Source organism: Leptinotarsa decemlineata, unplaced genomic scaffold (genome assembly GCF_025532065.1).
Source record: "Leptinotarsa decemlineata unplaced genomic scaffold, Ldec_3_MD MMD2_tig00026354_RagTag_RagTag, whole genome shotgun sequence".
NCBI classification, from domain to species: domain Eukaryota; kingdom Metazoa; phylum Arthropoda; class Insecta; order Coleoptera; family Chrysomelidae; genus Leptinotarsa; species Leptinotarsa decemlineata.
This window is the reverse complement of record NW_027412702.1, coordinates 11,087,353-11,104,240: the sequence shown is the minus strand read 5'-3', so window position 1 is coordinate 11,104,240 and position 16,888 is coordinate 11,087,353. Positions and strand designations below refer to the sequence as shown.

General features: G+C 34.2%; 2 protein-coding genes across 2 annotated transcripts in view; one reads left to right on the top strand and one right to left on the bottom strand.

The window, feature by feature from the left end:
* The first annotated feature begins 543 nt into the window (after window positions 1-543).
* Window positions 544-5,785, top strand: Taf5 (TATA-box binding protein associated factor 5). Its single transcript, XM_023155827.2, has 9 exons — window positions 544-744; window positions 797-992; window positions 1,427-1,816; window positions 3,170-3,380; window positions 3,786-3,905; window positions 3,959-4,115; window positions 4,599-4,919; window positions 5,016-5,307; window positions 5,366-5,785. Exons 1-9 carry the CDS (start codon window positions 688-690, stop codon window positions 5,581-5,583), a joined length of 1,962 nt encoding a protein of 653 aa, XP_023011595.1. The 5' UTR covers window positions 544-687; the 3' UTR covers window positions 5,584-5,785.
* A 259-nt stretch (window positions 5,786-6,044) lies between these two features.
* Window positions 6,045-16,888, bottom strand: part of nudC (nuclear distribution C, dynein complex regulator) — a 191,066-nt gene continuing 180,222 nt past the window's right edge. Inside the window, exons 4-6 of the mRNA XM_023155828.2 lie at window positions 8,295-8,489; window positions 7,077-7,279; window positions 6,045-6,206 (exon numbers count right to left, since the gene is read on the bottom strand). Coding sequence (XP_023011596.1) covers window positions 6,155-6,206; window positions 7,077-7,279; window positions 8,295-8,489 — 450 coding nt within the window. The 3' untranslated portion in view covers window positions 6,045-6,154. The remainder of the gene's footprint in view (window positions 6,207-7,076; window positions 7,280-8,294; window positions 8,490-16,888) is intronic.

Sequence of the window (16,888 nt, the reverse complement as noted above, 5' to 3'; positions counted from 1 at the left end):
AACACAGAAATAATGTCACATCCGTTCAGACTGCAGCTTTGGAGTAATGGCAAAAACTCTTTTAACACGTCAATTTCATGGACACATCTGAAAACATAGTTGTACATGTTTTCAGGTGTTTCTTGATTGGCAACATTGAGAAGAAGACACATTTATTTGAAAAAATGAAAATTTTACCCAAAGATTCAATTTTCGGTATGCAAACATATGAATGGTAACCCAAAATTGCTATCCAATATTACACCCGGAGGCAAAAAAAATTCATAAATACAAAGAAAATTTCAATCGAAAGCAATAAAGCATAAACATTATTGAAATCTGGCTTCCAAAAGTAATAGGAATGAAGCCACGCACACCACCGATGAAATATAACCAGAAATAGATACTCTAGAAAAAGGAGCAGAAGTATAATGCGTTCTTTTAGCATTATACGGTAGAAATAATATATGCTGATGAGAGGACAACGAAAACACTGCGTCTGTTACTAAATTGTTCAAACTCTAGTACGAAAATATAATATTGAAAGAGAAAAACGTCATTTGACATTTATTGGGTTGTCATTTTATTTGATGTATATTAGGTTATGTTGATTGTTGATGAAGTGTAATATTTTAGTGGGTTTATATTAGAATGATCCCTATGAAATATTGAGTTAATCAAATAACTTGGCGATAATTCAATTCTAAAATGGATAAATCTCAAATATCTGCTATTCTTCAAATTCTGAAGCGATACAATTTGAAGGTTCCATTTTTTCTACCTCTCTACTGAATTATCAATAAAACTATATTTTCAGGGAACTGAAGAGATTTTGCGAAAGGAAGCAAACCTCACAGGAGGCGCAGATTCGGAATCGCTACAACAAGAGTCTGACGTTAGCAGCGTCTTGACAGGATACAAAAGTGATGGAGACCCGGAAGCATATGAGGTTTCTTACACTGAGCTCAAGCGGTTCGTGGAAGGATCCCTCGACATTTACAAGCACGAGCTGGGTAAGATATTTATATTTTTCCATTAATATAAAGTTCAAGGCAACTTCTGAAGAAATAAAAAATTATGATATTCAGCAGACAGAAGGGCTTCCGCTACATTAGTAATTTTTTTCATTACTTATACATCCTTGTATCCTAATCATGAATCTGAAGTCGAAGTTTGACACGAACATTATTTTTCAGCATCAGGCTATTCGAAAGTCCAATACTTTTTTTGGTATTAGAAACTTATAATAAATTGTGATTTCAATAACAGCAAGAGAAAGTAGGTTGATTAGATTGATTAGTTCTTCCAATTTGTATCTGAAAAATATCTGAATGATCTATACATTTGCCTGCAGGGTTTTCATTGTACTCATTGATTTTTTCTCAACTTGTAAGTTTAGTCAAAAGATAGAAAAGTGTATTCAAATATTTTTTTGAAATAATCCTAGGTACAATACTCTATCCTGTCTTGGTACACATGTACCTTGAGCTGGTATACAATGGACACACGGAAAAAGCCATTGGTTTGATGAAAAAATTCGGACCTGAGCAGGATTGTTACTATCAGGAAGATTTAAAGAAACTAGCTATGGTGACTAAAAGAGATCACATGAACGGCAACGAATTAACTGAAACATTCAAATCGAACCAGTTCATCATAAGGATATCAAGGGATACACTGTCTCTGCTGAAAAGGCATTTGAATGACAAAAAAGCTGCCGTTATGTTGAATATAATTCAGGAGCACTTGTACTTTGATATGTACGAAGGTGTGGCGAGGAATAAGAGCCAAATAGATGCCACTTCGGGAGCTATAGGAGGGGAGGCTAAAAGACAAGGTAATGAGATTTAGTATCTTATCACATATTCTTTGACGATAAGTAATTTTATAATCAATTAAAGGTTGATTATTTAGAAAATTCAAGCAAATTCACAACATATACTTATAAATAATTGAATGATCTACAAAAAAAGGTCTGATGAGATTTTTTGATGAAACTGATAGTTTCGTCAGAAAATATAAAAAAATGTTACAAATCATCATGATATCAATTTCAATCCCAAATAACTTTTGAAGGAGTAGGTTACAAGAAATAAATCAAACCTTATTCCTACAGCTAATAGGTTGAAAAGATCAGATAATATAGAAATTGAGCTATACAATGCCTTATCTGCTGAATTTCGTATCTTGCCATTTAGAAGATTCAAAAACTTATTAAAAAAATATTAACCAAACATCCTTTATATGAAATTGATCAATTTTTTGAAGTTATCCAAGAAGAAAGAGACGCTTTTGTGGAAACCTCCTGAACTTTTACTCAACTTTGAATGGCTTTACATTTTCGTCAATTTTTATAAGACTGAAATTTTATCTTGTTAACTTGTATTTTTTTGTAATTCTAATTTATCTTCAAGCATTTTGACGAATCTTATCCTCTCAAACTTATTTTAGAAATTGTATTGACGTGTCTAAAAACTGTGTTTCTTGAGACTAATAAATTATTATTATTATTATTTATCGAAAAATTGCAGATGACCTTTTTGTAGATCGTTTTTTACCTGAAATCACATACCCATATTCAGCAAAGATTTCAAAGTTGGGGATGTGACTGAAACACATCTGATGTATCTTCATGTTTAGGTTCTATTAGTCAGTCCACAAAACTTTAAATCTTGTAGGTATGACATTTTTCACATGTTTCAAAAAATTATTATTAACAAATGTGACTTCAAAAGTTTGTCAGACTTTCACTTTTTTAATTGTTCAGCCACTGACTCCTGTATTAACGAACATATCATGTCCCAAGGATCTGTTTTTCTTGACTCATAAATGATGATACAAATTGATGGAATCCCAATGAAATCGGAGTAGAATATAGTTAATAATTTTTCAATTCCTCTAATGACATTAATTAATGTAATATACCTTCATTCTATCACACTGAAAGTTGTGTAAACTTCTAATGCATGACATTGGATGACGCAATAATGATGGGGCGTTAAAAATGTAAAGTAAAAATATGCATCTTATAAAAAACATTACAAACAGCTTTTTTCTTGATATTTGAGATACTAATCAAAGTTCTGGTTTTAGATGTTCTATATGTATTTAATACTTCTCCAAACAGTAATAAATCTTATACTGGGTAAATTTAAGCAATAAAATAAAATCTTTTAAAAATAAATTTTAGATAACAAAACAAAGGTATACTATGGAATACCAAAGGCACCGGATATGGTATCCTTAGCAGCTGCTCCCGTGGAAGATGAAGAGGAAGGAGCGGACCAAGACAATCCTGATAAACCGAAGAAAAAAAAAGCCAAGAAAGATCCTTTGTTCTCTAAAAAGACAAAATCTGATCCCAATGCTCCACCTCCAGATAGAATACCAGTACCAGAATGGTAAGATTCTAGGTCTGAAAATTTCTAAAAAATATTTTTTTTGTTTCTAGGTCACTACTGATAATTTTTTTAAATAACTTGAAAAAAATAAAACTTGAGAAACCCTATAAAGATCCTATACAATAAATGGCTTGTTCAGTACTTTTCAAATAATTTCAAACTATTGAATAGAACTGGCCGATACTTGATGAAAATCCATATTAAAAAACTAATCAATACAGTTTATTGTATGATTTTCACTATAAAAGGGTTTCACAAAAACCGCGACACGTGTTTCGCTATACAATAGCTTCCTCAAAAAAATCATTCAATAAACTGTATTCATTAGTTTTTTTTAATTCCGAATTATATAAATCTGTTCCGTTCAATCCTACATTGAATAGGGTATGAATCTGCGTTTTTCAGGAAAGACAATGATAAACTGGAAAAAATAAAAGCTTTGAGAGAAACATCCAGACGAGTTACTTTGGGGCCTGAATCATTACCTTCTTGTTGTTGTTATACTCTCTTGAACGCAAATTATTCGTAAGTTGAAAAATTAAAACTGACTCCAGAATTTTTATTGGCACGTTTTCTAGAGTCTGCTGTGCCGAAATCACTGAAGATTCGAGTATGCTGGCAGTGGGATTCAATGATTCAATAGTAAAAGTCTGGACTCTGGTGCCGCAGAAGCTTAAGGCGATGAAAACTGCTGAACAACTCGAAGATGTTAATGTGGAAGCAGATGATGTCTTGGTAAAAATCAGGTTTTTTTTGTTTAAACGTAGTAATATTGAAATTACTTTTTAAAAATCTTCATTAAACAAGTATGATTTCAAACTTGATCTGATTTCATTTAACGAGATTTGGTATCATTACATTGTAACTAGATTTATGAGGAAATGTATACATGTGGTATTAAACCCTTATGTTGCTTCTAGTACTAATGAAATTAATCATTGAGCTGGGAAGGATTGATGTTTAGGAGTTTCCAAAACTGAGAATAAGAAATATCTGATTATTCGAACTTGTTTCATGTGCACTGAGGAATCTAGAAAGAAAAAAATTATGATAAAATATTTTTGAAAAATGGATCCTTGCGGCATACTAAAGTTTGTGAACCCTGCATACGACACAAACTTCATCATTTATAAAAGTCAACAGATAAAACATTTTGAAATTACCCAGATTCAACAAGAAAGTTTTCTCCATAAATGAATCCATTTATTCCTTTCTCAGGTCCGAATGATGGATGAACGTTCCGGCGAGACATCACGCACCTTGTGCGGCCACACAGGAGCGGTATACTCAGTTTCGTTCTCCCCAGATCGTACACTCCTTCTCAGTGCTTCTGAAGACACCACCATCAGACTTTGGAGCCTACAAATATGGACGTGTCTCGTTATCTACAAGGGTCACATGTTTCCCGTGTGGGACGTCAAGTTCTCGCCTTTAGGATACTACTTTGCATCCAGTTCCAACGACCGCACGGCCAGGCTCTGGGCCACGGATCACTACCAACCGCTGAGGGTGTTTGCTGGGCACTTTTCGGATGTCGATGTAAGTCTAGATTTGATTTTCTAGAAAAACATTACTATAGATATGAAATCAGGTCCATATGGTGGCTATATCTAATATATGTTATATTTCTTTCAGTGCATACAGTTCCATCCTAACTCCAATTACGTGGCAACAGGTTCGAGTGATAGACGCGTTTGCCTCTGGGATTGCACGACCGGTAACCACGTCCGTCTCATGACGGGTCATAAATCTCCCATTCACGCATTAGCATTTAGCATATGCGGGAGAATGCTAGCTTCGGCGGGCACAGATTGCAAAGTGCTAATTTGGGATCTCAGCCACGGACATCTGGTCGCCGAGCTGACTGGGCATGAGAAGACGATACACTGTTTGTCTTTCAGTCGGTGCGGGAACATTTTGGTGTCAGGTATGGGATGAATTGACATCAAAGGGTATCAATTTTATTACTTTTGATGTTATTGTAGGTGGGCTGGATTGCAACGTAAAGCTCTGGGATTTTACGAAGTTGATGGAGGAGACAAGTTCTGATGAAGTGAACGTGTCACACAATCCGGACGTGAAATCTGGAGAAGAGTATTTGATGAGGACTCTTGCAACGAAAAATTCGCCTCTGATCAACGTGCACTTTACTAGGCGAAATTTGTTGATTGCCGTGGCATTATTCGATGGAGCTAGTACTTAGGACAGTTTTTTTTGTATATTATAAATTAATTCGTTTTTATACACTAGAATTTAATATTACCTTTTTGGAATAATAGCTTCAATTCAGATTTCTGTGGTAAAATAATGTAGATATCAACGAAGAACCAACAAATCACAATTTTGAAGTTTTTATGAATGGATTATTGGCAAATGCTTAAAACATGTTTATTTACCAAATTGTCTGGAATTTGTTTTATTGAATCATCAGTATGTGATGGAATCAGCTGATACTTGATGAAAATCCATAACGTATTCAAAAAACACTACGAAGTTTATACTGGGTACAGACACGCCTGAAGAAGCTATTGTATAGCGAAACATGTGTTGCGTTTTTGTAAAACTATAGTGAAAATCTCACAATCAAGTGATTCTTGAATATGAATTACTGTAGTTAGAGAGGAAAGATTTTGAAACAATTTCAAATTGTTAAAAAACAATTACTTCAATGTGCATAACATATTTTTTCTTATTCTACCTACTTTATTAAAAAAAAAACAATGTAAAGCGAATACAAAAATAAAAACGATTCATTAACTTCCAGCGAAACAGAGTCAATTGAATTTGCATTTTGAGAAGTCCATTTCTGGGTGCTGCTCCATGAACCTGAAAAAAAGAAAATCAAATTGAACCATCATTCAAAAAATGTTGATCTGAATAAACAATGCTCTGTCTGTTTAATATTATTATATTCTCTAAACAACAGCTTCCTTGAATGAGAAATTCTGCCTGAGAAAGCTATCATGAAGCAGGATTTCCTGCTTGAGTAAGCTATTGTAGAGTGAAACACCTGCCACACTTTCATAAACTTTTTACAGTGAAAATCAAAATGAAATTTTATTAGTAAGTTATAACTATTTCATAGATTGATAGGCATGCAATTAATCTTTTAAAAACCTCTTTCCACACATTTCTCCAATCTGATTAATATCATTAGAAGACTGTTTAGACATCTTCTGATGATGCCATCTTGGTTAGTGAAACGCACGTCCAGTGATAGTATTTTTGTTCTGATGTGGGAAGAGTTTATTTAAATAAATTTATTTCAAAGCTATTTTCCATATTCATTGGCCGTGATTTGCAGGCATTATCAAAGGCAAAATAATGTCTACCGCAGTTGCGGACGAAATATTAGGCATAAAACCAGCACACCACGGCCAAGGAAAATAGCTTTGACAGAGTGTGCAAAAACTGGATGACCAATAATTTACATTTTGTTTTTTTTTGGTAGCAAATTACGAAACAGACCATTTTTTAGAAAAATAAAATGACAGATTTAAGGAAGTCCCCTAAAAAGTTTTAGTAGTAAGATTTGCATCATAAGAAATTGCCAATCTTACGATGCAATTCTTGATACACAAATAAACAAAATTGTTTTCAAATTAATTAATGTTACAGAAGTTTTACAAAAATATGTTTCAACAGTTTGTGCCACATATTTCCTTACTTCAATGCCTACGAAGTCAATGTCCTTACTTTTTAATGACGTCCTGTTTTTTTTGCTCGTCACTAGTGGGAAGTCCCATTTCCTTCTGTCTTTGGTCATACATCATTTTCTCGACTAGCCCCCTGGTTTCACCATCTAGATCGCTCAACTTAGACGGCTCTGGGTTTATTTTCTTTGTGCTGATTTCCGGATCTGAGTTAACTAGTTTGTTCCACCAGTTCATTTTATTCACCTTAAAAAAGATAATGAAATTTAGGCATGCGTTAATCGATAAAAAAAAAATTAATGATATTAATGAATGTATAAATTTTTAGTGGTCAATGAGACAGCCCAAAAAGAAAATATTTCACCAGGTATTACAGTCTTAGTGTTGAGGGAATAGGGCTAGATTTTTTTTTTATAATTTTAAGTACGTTTTTAAAAATGGAATATTATTTTTATTATTTCAATATTTATCATGATACAACATAATAAAAATACATCAAAGGGATGTGAACAAGGAGTATCATTTGACAGTATTTCTATACTTCATTTCTCTAGTAATATCATTACTTTTGAGATCTGTTTTCAACTAATTGAATTTGCATAAGATCAGAAAAAAATATCTACACACACACACACGATTGAAGAAAACACATGAAAATAATTATAGAGTCATGAAAGATAACTGATGTGGAAAAAACAGTAAAAATATTTTTCATTGAATGTGTGATACATTGAATGTCCAATGAGTACATGAAAAAATTACAATTCTTTGAAACTGGCATGTTATTTTTTTATGTTAATAGAAAGATATTTGAAAAGGAATTATTTTTTATTCTTTTTCATTTCATTTGAACCAAGATTTTTTTTACCTTCGGAAAAAGTATGCTATACATATTGAAACTCAATGAATTCTTTTGAGATACAGAAAATTTAGAGAGGTATTTAAATTTACACAGCACCTCTAGTGCTGTGAATATCACTCGCGAGTCCTGCGGATATTAGGAGATTTATGGACAGCATGTAACATTTTGGAAATGAACAGAATTGTAGAGGCTTGGTACCATACACAATAATAAACTCTTTAGTTCAGTTTAGAATGAAACAAAGTTCAGTTCAGATTTTGTAAGCTGCTTGATAAAAAAATACTACTTGCAAGTTTTTTCTTCAGCTGAATAAAGTTGTATCATCAGCAAAAATTGGATAATTGTGTAAATTTAAAAATATGCTAAAAGTTGTTGATTAAACATTATTATTAAACATACCTTTTCTAAATTGAACAACAGTGATTTTCCATCTTCTATGACCCAAGTGGATTCTTCTAGCTTGATTTCATAAGGAAAATCGTCGTTTATGATAGGCGGCTGACCTTTGATTCCGCATGTCAAATGTTTCTTCGTAAGGTTAACCACAAGATCTTTCTGCTTGACTCTGAAGTTGACGTTTAGTGGCACTCGAAGCTGAAAAAAAAATGAATGACTAGAATATCTCCTTGAACAATAACTAGGTTCATGATTTTGTTAACTGCATATTATATTATAGAGGTACAAATCACGTCTTGAACAAGTAGTATCTTATGATCTATAAAATGTTTATTCATCGCTACAAAAAATAGTTTTGGGAACATTTTCTGATGACACATTTCTTGATACAAGTTAGTAATGACTACAACCGAAAATTGTTCTCTGAATCATTCGGTAGTATTGATACGCTATTATAAAAAATGATCCCATACAAAACAAATCATTTTAATTCCACACCATTTCATTATGGATAACTATAAGATTAGTATAAAATATTTGTTTTTCTATTTTTATCTATGACTTAAAAGACCTACACATGTTTTGTAATGTATTCATTATATCAGTTCTGTTGGGTTAGTCGATTATAGAATGGAACTCATAGATTCGAAGGACCGTAATTAGGGGGCAGGCGGGGTTACTGCCCGGGGCCTCCCCAGGAGAGGGACCCTCCCAATGAAGTTGAAAAATATATCAAAATTTTGACAGGTCGGCAACTTTCACGTTTTCCCCCCAAACATTTTTTTGCATTTATACTAAGAACAACTGCGGTAGCAGAAATTTGGGAAGCTAACCTGGAATGCCATCGGAAAACGAATCCACATGTTTCTAGAAATCATATGAAATCGAGAAAGGTTAATGCAGTCAAGCTGCTGGAAAATTATTCCACGAGAAAAAAAAGTTTCATATCTTTCTAGAAACATGTGGATTCGTTTTCCGATGGTATTCCAGGTTAGCTTCCCAAATTTCTGCTACCACAGTTGTCGGTTGATTGGTCAAACCGCCAACATTGACATAACAACTTGGTAAGTTGACTTGGGTATCACACCAATAGGTATGTCTCGCTTATGCAATATTCTAAAATCCTTTCCATTGTTTTCGAAAATTGATAAAAAAAACGTTTAGTTGCTGGCTATTATGGACTACGGGTCCCATGGTCAAAAAAAATGTCTCGCTTGCGTTTACGCAGTTATTTTTATTAAGTACTTTTCTTGATTATTTGCCCAGTTGTTCCCATCATCAGTCATAACCCGTTTGTCCCTTTGACAAACATTAGTCAAAAGGGTAAGGGAGCCAGGCTCCAACCTGTCCGAAACCAAGATGGCTGTCACTTGCCCAGTTGTAAGGGCGAGGGAGCCAAGCTCCACCCTGTTTGAAATTAAGATGGCTGTCACATTTTGTCTTCAATCGAGGACCGCCTGCCCGGTACTGACGATGCCCAATAGGCTGAAACAGCTGTCTACCGGTGGCTCTTAAATAGAAATTAATATGGGAATGATCAGAATAGTACTTATCTATTTGTCTTTTGATTTTCGTGGAATAATTTTCTAGCAGCTTGACTGCATTAACCTTGTCCTCTGTTAGAGTAATTAGTTTTGAACAACTATTCTTTTGTATAGTAAAAAAATAGGGCCCTCCACTTCTTTGTTGCCTCAGGGCCTCCAGACTTCCAAATCCGGCCCTGGATTCAAGTCCAGTCTTTTCCAAAGATTTTGAAAATTTTCGATTCGACTTTGGGGTTCGATGGCTCGACAAGTCATTCACTTGTAGGATCTGTTTAAACGAGTGGGTCACTTGGATCTGGAATAGGTGCACCCAGAAGCATTTATTATAAGTGCTGGATGTTAGTAACAGAAAAACTGAGTTAAAATACCCTGGAAATTGTAGTCTTTGAAAAAAGAAACAATATTGACTCGTATAAAAGCAATTTTTATAAAATTTTATCACTAAAATCATACTTTTATTGAGGTTAAGTATACCAGTCAATGTTACAGCAACAGTATGTACTGTTTTCTTTAAGTAACATTTTTCAAATTGTCAGAACGTAACAGTTGGGCTGAAAAGTTAGTAGGCTAACATAGAAAAATATTTTTATATAAAATTTTATTTTATTATTCAATATAGTAGCCTTTGAAATCGATACAACGATTATTGCGGTCGTAAAATGTTTCGCTACAATTTTTATAATACGATTTGTCTCGGCCTCAAAATATACCTCAGTTTCAAGGATTACCTCTTCATCGGCGCTAAATTTCTTTCCAGCAAGCATTCTCTTGAGGTCTGAAAACAGAAAAAAATCGCTGGGGGCCAGATCTGGAGAATACGGTGGATGTGAAAGAAATTCGAAGCCCGATTTATGCATCGTTTTAATTGATTTGTGACACGGTGCATTGTTTTGATGAAACATCAATTTCTTTTTCTTCAAATGGAGCCGTTTTCCGGCGATTTGGTCCTTTAAATGCTCCAAAAACGCCGTTTTGATTCTGGTGTGAAATGATAGAACCATGTTTCATCCATTGCCACAAATTAACGCTTAAATTCGGGTTTTTTTGTGGTGAAACAGCTTCAAACACTGTTCAGAATCACCAATTCATTGTTTTTTGGATGATTGTGAGCTTTCGCATACCCAAATATTCATTAACGATATGTCAAACACTTTTCTTTGATACCTTTAGAGCCTCAGCTATTTCGATCGACTCCACTTTGCGGTCATCCAAAATTATAATGATGTTTTGATGTTTTCGTTGGTAACAGCCTTATTTCATAAGTGTTTTTTTCGACAAAAAGCAATGCTTTATCAACACATGAAATTCCTTTTCATCCATGTTTTTCTCAAACTAACAAAGTCTGCTTCAATCAAAATGTTTTATCCCACCAATTCATAGTCCGATAGCTGTGAAATTTGTACAAGAGTCTTTTGAAGGTTACCTGAAAACCATATGAATTCAATACTAGTAGCGCCATCTATGTATTAGCCTACGAACTTATCAGCGTATCCAGTGTTTGTTGCTTGGAACAAAAACGACCTATGTCAAATTTTGACATAGACAATTGGCTTCAAAGTCTCAGATTACTTTCAATGCAATGATTCGAAAAAAAAATAGTTATATCAACATGCTCATAAAGGGTTAGAAAAGCCTCATGATATCGGTCATTTGAAAGTAGGTATATATTTTCTCGTTGAAAATGTGTAAGAATGATTATACAAAAAGTATAATGTCTGGATAGACATCGACCTTTTGTTTGGATTTCCTATTAAAAGTTTTTATTAGTTTGGTACAATAAGCAGCAGATGAAAATGTTAGTACTACAGGCTTCTTTATCAAGCTCATTAATTGTGCAAACAATTGAGGAAATTTAAAACAGCTATTAAAAAAATAGTTATAATTTTTTGGTATAATTTAAGATAACTTGAGTGTTGAGTGCAACATTTGAACTAATATCGATCCGGATCATTTCTAGAATGAATTTCAAAATCGTAAACAAGTACCAAATATGATATATACATCACAAAACATTGCTGGGACTATTGAATAGATCCTGAATTGTCCCCCTAGGCCTAAATTGAATTCGTCAATGGAAACCTTTCTCAGCCAGAACGTAGTAAAAACAAGTTCCAAATACTTTCTTTGTGTTCTAGGTTGACATCAGATTTAGTACCCTAAATGTAGATTTGGACAAAAATCAGAGACAAAGATTACGCACTTTGCGATCATGACTACAATATTTGCCATTAAACTTTGTCCTTGCCTGGACTTACCTGCAATCAACATCACGTTATTACCTTTGTTAATACTAGAACTAATTCGATGATTGGGAATGAAGTCATTTTTCTCACAAGTCATCAATCCTGCGGCATTTTTCCCCCGAACAAAATTATGTAAATCTAATTACATTCCTGCTAATACGAGATCAGCCAATTCTTGACCGCAATCAGGAATACCGGAAAGGTCAATAGCTTTATTGACCCGCTGCTCGGGTACGTATTTATTGAAGTAGCGACGATGATTATGATTCGGTATAAACCACCTGACGTGCCGCCAAACGACCTTGACCTAATCGCAGGTACTTTAATCGCCAAGTTAATTGATTTATTTAATATGGATGTAACTCGGGGAAAGGAGGGACCGCCTGAGCACAAAAAACCAATTAGTGACCAAATTTTGGTATACCTCAAGGCTGCGTGATTGGACCGTTTTTGTCGTAAGGAATAATTCCGAGCCTAGATTATTAAGAAACCATCATCGATTTCTTAGAATTTCTCAGAACCCATAACTGTTCAGGAGTAATCAAATTTCAATAACTCTTTCAGCAATTTTGATACAGTCGATTCTGAGAGTAAACGAAATCTATTCCAATTTGATTTATTGGAAATCTTCATTCACATTCTAGATTTATTGTAACTCTTCAAAAAGTTCTGTAAATTCAGCAAGCCTACGTTTTTTATTCCTTTATATACATTGGACAACGTATGATTAACGTATTCAAATGACACTTTATTGTGATATTTTCACTAGACAGTTTACAAAACGGCAAACAATCGTCTTTCTCAAGCGTTTTTAGACTCACCTACGATATTTTTACTATACTCTGTCCATCTAAGCAACATAGTGCTCCAAAACATTAGCATGCGTAGTGCACGTGATCTCCCAGACAAGGCTGCTTGTACAGAGTCATGCTAAGGCTGGGTATATGAAATTTTTCAGGTGGACACAAATTAACAGTTTAAAATGTAACTGACCACTTCGACACTGTAGCGATGTACCTGAAATAATGAATTCCGCCAGCCGATTGCAGTTAACAAGGTAACATTGCATTTTCTTTCATTGAAAAACGTTTTTAATTCCAGAACTAACCTATGCAAACGCTCGAGAGAGCTATTGTTTAAGCAAAGCACGTGTTGCGGATTTGTAAACTGTCTAGTGAAAAATCTCACAATAAAGTGTTATTTGAATAAGCTGATTTAGATGTCTGGCCAATCGAAACATCACTGTCTCATATTAGTTTTAAGGTGGAAAGATGAGACAATACTCACTTGATTGGTCAAATTTGATGTCGAAAATCTCTTAAAAAATTGTATGTATTTACGAGTATCATATTTGACATCGACGTGGTTGTGAAATCTGTGATGCATAAATGGTATTTCCATTTGTTATGTCATAAACTAATATAAAACTCTGACAGATGTGATTGTCTATTCATAACCCCAAAATAGGGCCCACACAATTTGAAGACAATAAACATTGGTCCTTCGAGCCAGATAGTACTGAATGTAGTCTACTTCAAGAGAAACAAAGAGCGTACCGAAAAGAGAATCATTTAATACGATGAAAAATGGAATATCTGAAATTATTTCCCGAATAAAATATAGGTTTTCGCTCCTTTCATCAGCGACCATCGAGGACGAAATAGAATGCGCGGGTGATATTATTCTACAGCGTGAACATTCACCGATCGCCAATTCATTCTCGGCTGGACACAAGAAGAAAGAACTCAAGACAAGAGGCCTGTCGACCTTTGCGGCAACTGAAACAGTAATTAGACCGAGACTGCGTCAATATGTTGCGTAAAAGGGATACGGACTTCGGATTATTCTTCGAAGAATTCCGATGGGCACGGAACTTGATTGCGACATGCGGATTATACTGTTTGTCTTATGTGTTCACTTACTCAACAAAAGTATTTCCAAATGAAACGTATTTCCAAATGAAAATGAAATGTGATATGTGAATGGGAAGGTCGTTAATGAAAATGAGGAAAATTAGAGGACCGAGTACGATTCCCTGGGGTGTACCAAATATCTGTTTCAAATTCCTCCGAGATGACGTCATCAATCTTAACAAAGAACTTTCTTCGTTCGAGAAAGGACACGATCCACTCATTGATTGAGCCGCAGATACCAAGGTTATTCAATTTATTAGATATGAAAGAAATATCGACCGAGTCGAAAGCTCTAGTGAGATCGAAGAAAATTGAGATCACAAATTCGCCAGAGTCCATTTTGTTGTTGACATATTGCAAATTGTACTTGTTTCAGTTGATAAACCACTACGGAAACCATGCTGATTGTCACATAAAACCTGACATGTGTTGAGAAAATTGTGATTCTATTGGCCATTACTTTCTCTATCAGTTTAGAAAAAATACTTAGTAAAGCGATTGGTCTATAATTCTCAATATTACTTGGATCACCTTTTTTAAAAATGATAATTATATAGGCTAATTTGAGGCTAAAAGGAAATTTACCCTGCAATACGGACAGATTGATGATATGCTCGAAAGCTGGTGCAATTATTTCACTGGTGTCTTTAGTTACTGAAATCGGAATTTTGTCCGGACCTGTAGATTTTTTACTCAAATGAACGCATTTTCATCGTCCAGCTAAACTATCCAGGAGAAATTCGGCACGGACTTTTCCCAATAACTAAAACATTTATACTACGAATGAAAGGAAGAATTTGAATCTCTGGTGTAGATTGAATCCAAAATAATCCCAAACAGCAGAACTTCAACACTTCTCGACGCGCGTTTCACCAACTAAGTTGCCGTCTTCAGGAGACGAAGTAAACGTGGGCCGACAAGAGTGTTGAAGTTTTGGTGTTTGGAGTAGTGCTTATTTTGAATATTTTCTACGCTTTGAACCGTACCATTTCAAATCGACAGACAAATCTCTGGCCAGTTAACAAATTAACATCACTGGGCCATTAGGTAGGAGTAGGAGTAGGAGAGGTAGGAGTAACGAATTTTTCTCAATGTAATTTCATGAAAATAATTGAATTACAAATTATTTCAAACGAAATACGAGTATGAAAATTATCACAGACTAAAAGTGTTCCGAGGCAGCTTATATTACTTATTGAGTGAATTCCTGAATAGGGGGTGAAATCTCTATCTTGTGATATTGAAATCATATTTTAATTTTTTGAGAAGTCATACATATCTTTTGTCCATATCTTTTGTCCATATATTTTGATTTAATACCTCAAATTACTCTTTCATAAATACTGAAATTCACATTTTTTTTTTCATGACATATTAATTTTTTTTCCTAGAATTGAATTGTTTTTTGAATATCTTCAAAGTTCAGTTTTACTCTGAGGATGGAGATTAAGAACCAAACATGAGATAGAAAAATGCCCTGGAAGAAGTTCGAGGAAGACAGCCCGGTGTTTGAGTTAAAGCTGAGAAAAGTGCATTATAATCGAAGGAACTACATAGAAAATTGAAAAGTAGAGCCCTCTCGCTTTAGCTTGGATAATGTTTTCGAAGAGCCCTCGTATATGCCTTAGTTTGAATCACGTTATGTCACCGAAGAGCAAATCATATATAGGTACTACCTATCTTAGCCTGCGGACTTTCATATTATAGAAAAAAAAAATGCAAGACACCGTCATGTGTTCACAGATTATGATTGTATCGTTATTTTCCTCATAACTCTGACTCAAACCAGGAACAACCAAATCAATTAGCCGCTATTATTTTAGATATTCAGAGGATAATCAAGTTTTACTAGGAATTCCTACGTTTTTTCTACTCAACGCCTCTCATGTCGGCGGAAAAATTCCTGAGTATAATTATGACAAAAATAAACAAACCGCACCATTGTTACCGGTACTAACAATTATACTATTCTCGAAATCGAAGGTCTTTTTTATTTATACCGAAGGTTAATGGTACTCTCTTCGAGCATGCACACATTCGATATTAGACGTGTGATGCAACGTCTGAAATTAACATCTAATTACATGATTGATGTTTTGTTTCGAATTACCAATCAGAGGCGTACACGGAATGGAAGAATGTAAAGATCATATATGAGAACCTTTCATCGAATTACCTTGCACGAGATATTCACTTAACAGTTTACAAAACCGCGACACGTGTTTGACAATACGAGGTCTGTTCCAAAAATAAGGTGGATGTTCAAATTTTGCGGGCTACGTACATTAGATTAGCGATTTTTTTGTTGGTACACTCGTCTCGAACATATGTTTACAGTTTCAGCTGTTTAGCATGTTCAGTTTGTTGGTGAGAGGCATGAAAGTTAGAAATGTTTTGCGTGTGCGGCGCACACGTATTCTAAAAACACTTAATTGTGTGATTTTCACTAGACAGTTTTACAAAAACGCAACACGTGTTTCGCCATACGATGGCTTCCTCAGGTTTCAATGCTATATATATATATATATATATATATATATATATATATATATATATATATATATATATATATATATATATATATATCATTGCTGAATCTATTGATCTCTAAACATTTTAGAAGATTGAGTATCAAACTCTTCTCTTCTAAATGTAACACATAGTATTCATGATGTTCTTCTGCTGAAAGGTGGTTTGCAAATGTGGAATTGGTCTTTCTATTTACAAAACTACTTCTATGCTCTTTATTTCTTTAGGAAAATGTTCTTTCTGTTTGGCCAATATTCAGTTTTGGACAAGAGCCACATATCAGCTCATATACTCCTGATCTATCCGACACCAAAGTTTTGTCTTTATTGTTTTTAATAAATTTACTTAGATTATTATTCGTTCTGTAA

Bases quoted from the DNA above. Each gene is read 5' to 3' on its own strand.
- Taf5 (XM_023155827.2), top strand. From the start codon at position 688: ATGGATAAATCTCAAATATCTGCTATTCTTCAAATTCTGAAGCGATAC. The intron at 993-1,426 runs GTAAGATATTTA...AAATAATCCTAG, and splicing joins CATTTACAAGCACGAGCTGG to GTACAATACTCTATCCTGTC. The intron at 5,308-5,365 runs GTATGGGATGAA...ATGTTATTGTAG, and splicing joins CGGGAACATTTTGGTGTCAG to GTGGGCTGGATTGCAACGTA.